This window comes from Pollicipes pollicipes, unplaced genomic scaffold (genome assembly GCF_011947565.3).
Source record: "Pollicipes pollicipes isolate AB1234 unplaced genomic scaffold, Ppol_2.1 Scaffold_6052;HRSCAF=7182_pilon_pilon_pilon, whole genome shotgun sequence".
Lineage (NCBI taxonomy): Eukaryota > Metazoa > Arthropoda > Thecostraca > Pollicipedomorpha > Pollicipedidae > Pollicipes > Pollicipes pollicipes.
Genome location: NW_023596805.1, coordinates 2,757,198 through 2,758,786, shown reverse-complemented (window position 1 = coordinate 2,758,786; position 1,589 = coordinate 2,757,198). Strand labels below are relative to the sequence as shown.

The following is a 1,589-nucleotide window of genomic DNA, read 5'->3' as shown; positions in this document are numbered from 1 at the left end:
TGTCGACGGAACCCGATCAATGAAAATCTCTTCAATTTATGCACGACATTTTTCTTCGCAGAGAGGACGTTATATTGGCCACATGCTGATTTTTCATGCTTACTAATTTGAGTTAGGCACTGAAACGTGTTTCTCCTTGAGCATTCGGTGCCTGATAAATGAATCGTAACATTCATCAGTTACCTGCCCCTTTTTCACCTGGACCCAGGTTATGAATGACATTGGTGAATAGGAAGAGGAATGTTATCGCCTAGTGGAAACACAGGGCAACAGTTTCAGGATATTATCTATGGGAATGGCGCATCATAAGCACTTCTTCAAAAATGATCAAGATTCAGGATCAGGATTCCGTCAGTCTCAGCAAAAGAATCTGATGTGATGTTTAACATCGTGGCGGTGTTCTGGTGGTGATCCTCAAAGGAAAAGGATCTAGGATAAGTGGCGAATGTTTTTTTGGGGAAGGCCGCCTTTGATGCATATTGAATACCAGATTATATACATATATTTTATATATAATTTAATATCTAATATGACATGATATATATATATATGTATATATATCTATGTATGTATGTATGTATGTATGCATGTATGCCTGCCTGCCTGCCTGCGTGCGTGCGTGCGTGCGTGCGTGCGTGCGTGCGTGCGTGCGTGCGTGCGTGCGTGCGTGCGTGCGTGCGTGTGCGTGCGTGCGTGCGTGGTGTGTGTGTGTGTGTGTGTGTGTGTGTGTGTGTCTGGAAGGATGATAATATGACGATGTATGCATCTTTCCAAGAGCTTGAGCGAAAAACACGGATGTCTCTACCCATTCTGTCTACATGTTATCATTTCAACCGTGAAGTTTCTGTTTTTTTTTTAATGCCCATTTTGATATCAGATATCGACATCCCAGGCTTTTTTTCAGATCCGCACACCCTACCAGAAACGGATTTTGGAACACTGTTTTCTACTTTTGGGTCCCTTTACATGCGAGCTTTTTTGTCTAAACGTTTCTATTTATCCCCACGTTTTGCCTCAGCACAGTGATTTGCACAACCTCCAGATGGCACCTGGGCTGCACGGCAAGGTCAGTGTTGTCTGTGTTTGCGAACTATAGCACGTATACTAAAGCTCGTACACAAATTATTAGTAAGTTACGAGTTTGTATGTCTCAAGCTCGTCAGAATAAGCTACGTAGGGTATCAGGTTCGCAATGCCAAAAGTTTCTTGCCCGACCCTCCCTTCCGTCGGCGGCGACTCACCCCGCGCCCCTCCACGGCCACAGGAGCGGAGGAAGTTGTCAAGCATTGGGAGATTAGACATTGGAGGCATTTCTCATCAGCACCGCCGCAAGCCTAGTGACAAATTATCTAAGATGTTGCGAGGTGAGCTTGAGCCCCCGAAGCATCCAATGACGCAATGACACCACCGTTAACGTTCGGTCATATCATCCCCGTCCCGGCGTTCTGGCTGTTGTACTGGCGGCTGGCGGCCGTGGGACGTTAGGTCCGTGCCTACGTGTGGTTCGGGAATGGTGGCTGAACTCCCCAGACGGATTGGTGCGTAAGCAGGACGGTCCAGTCCACGGGCCGCCAGACCCGACCCGCCCG

General features: G+C 47.3%; 1 protein-coding gene across 1 annotated transcript in view; it reads right to left on the bottom strand.

Annotated features, from left to right (window-relative positions):
* LOC119104689 (rap guanine nucleotide exchange factor 2-like) overlaps positions 1-1,287 on the bottom strand; it is a 24,368-nt gene extending 23,081 nt beyond the window's left edge. Inside the window, 1 exon segment of the mRNA XM_037228407.1 lies at positions 1,242-1,287. Within this exon segment, the coding sequence (XP_037084302.1) occupies positions 1,242-1,287 (46 nt within the window).
* Positions 1,288-1,589: the final 302 nt, after the last annotated feature.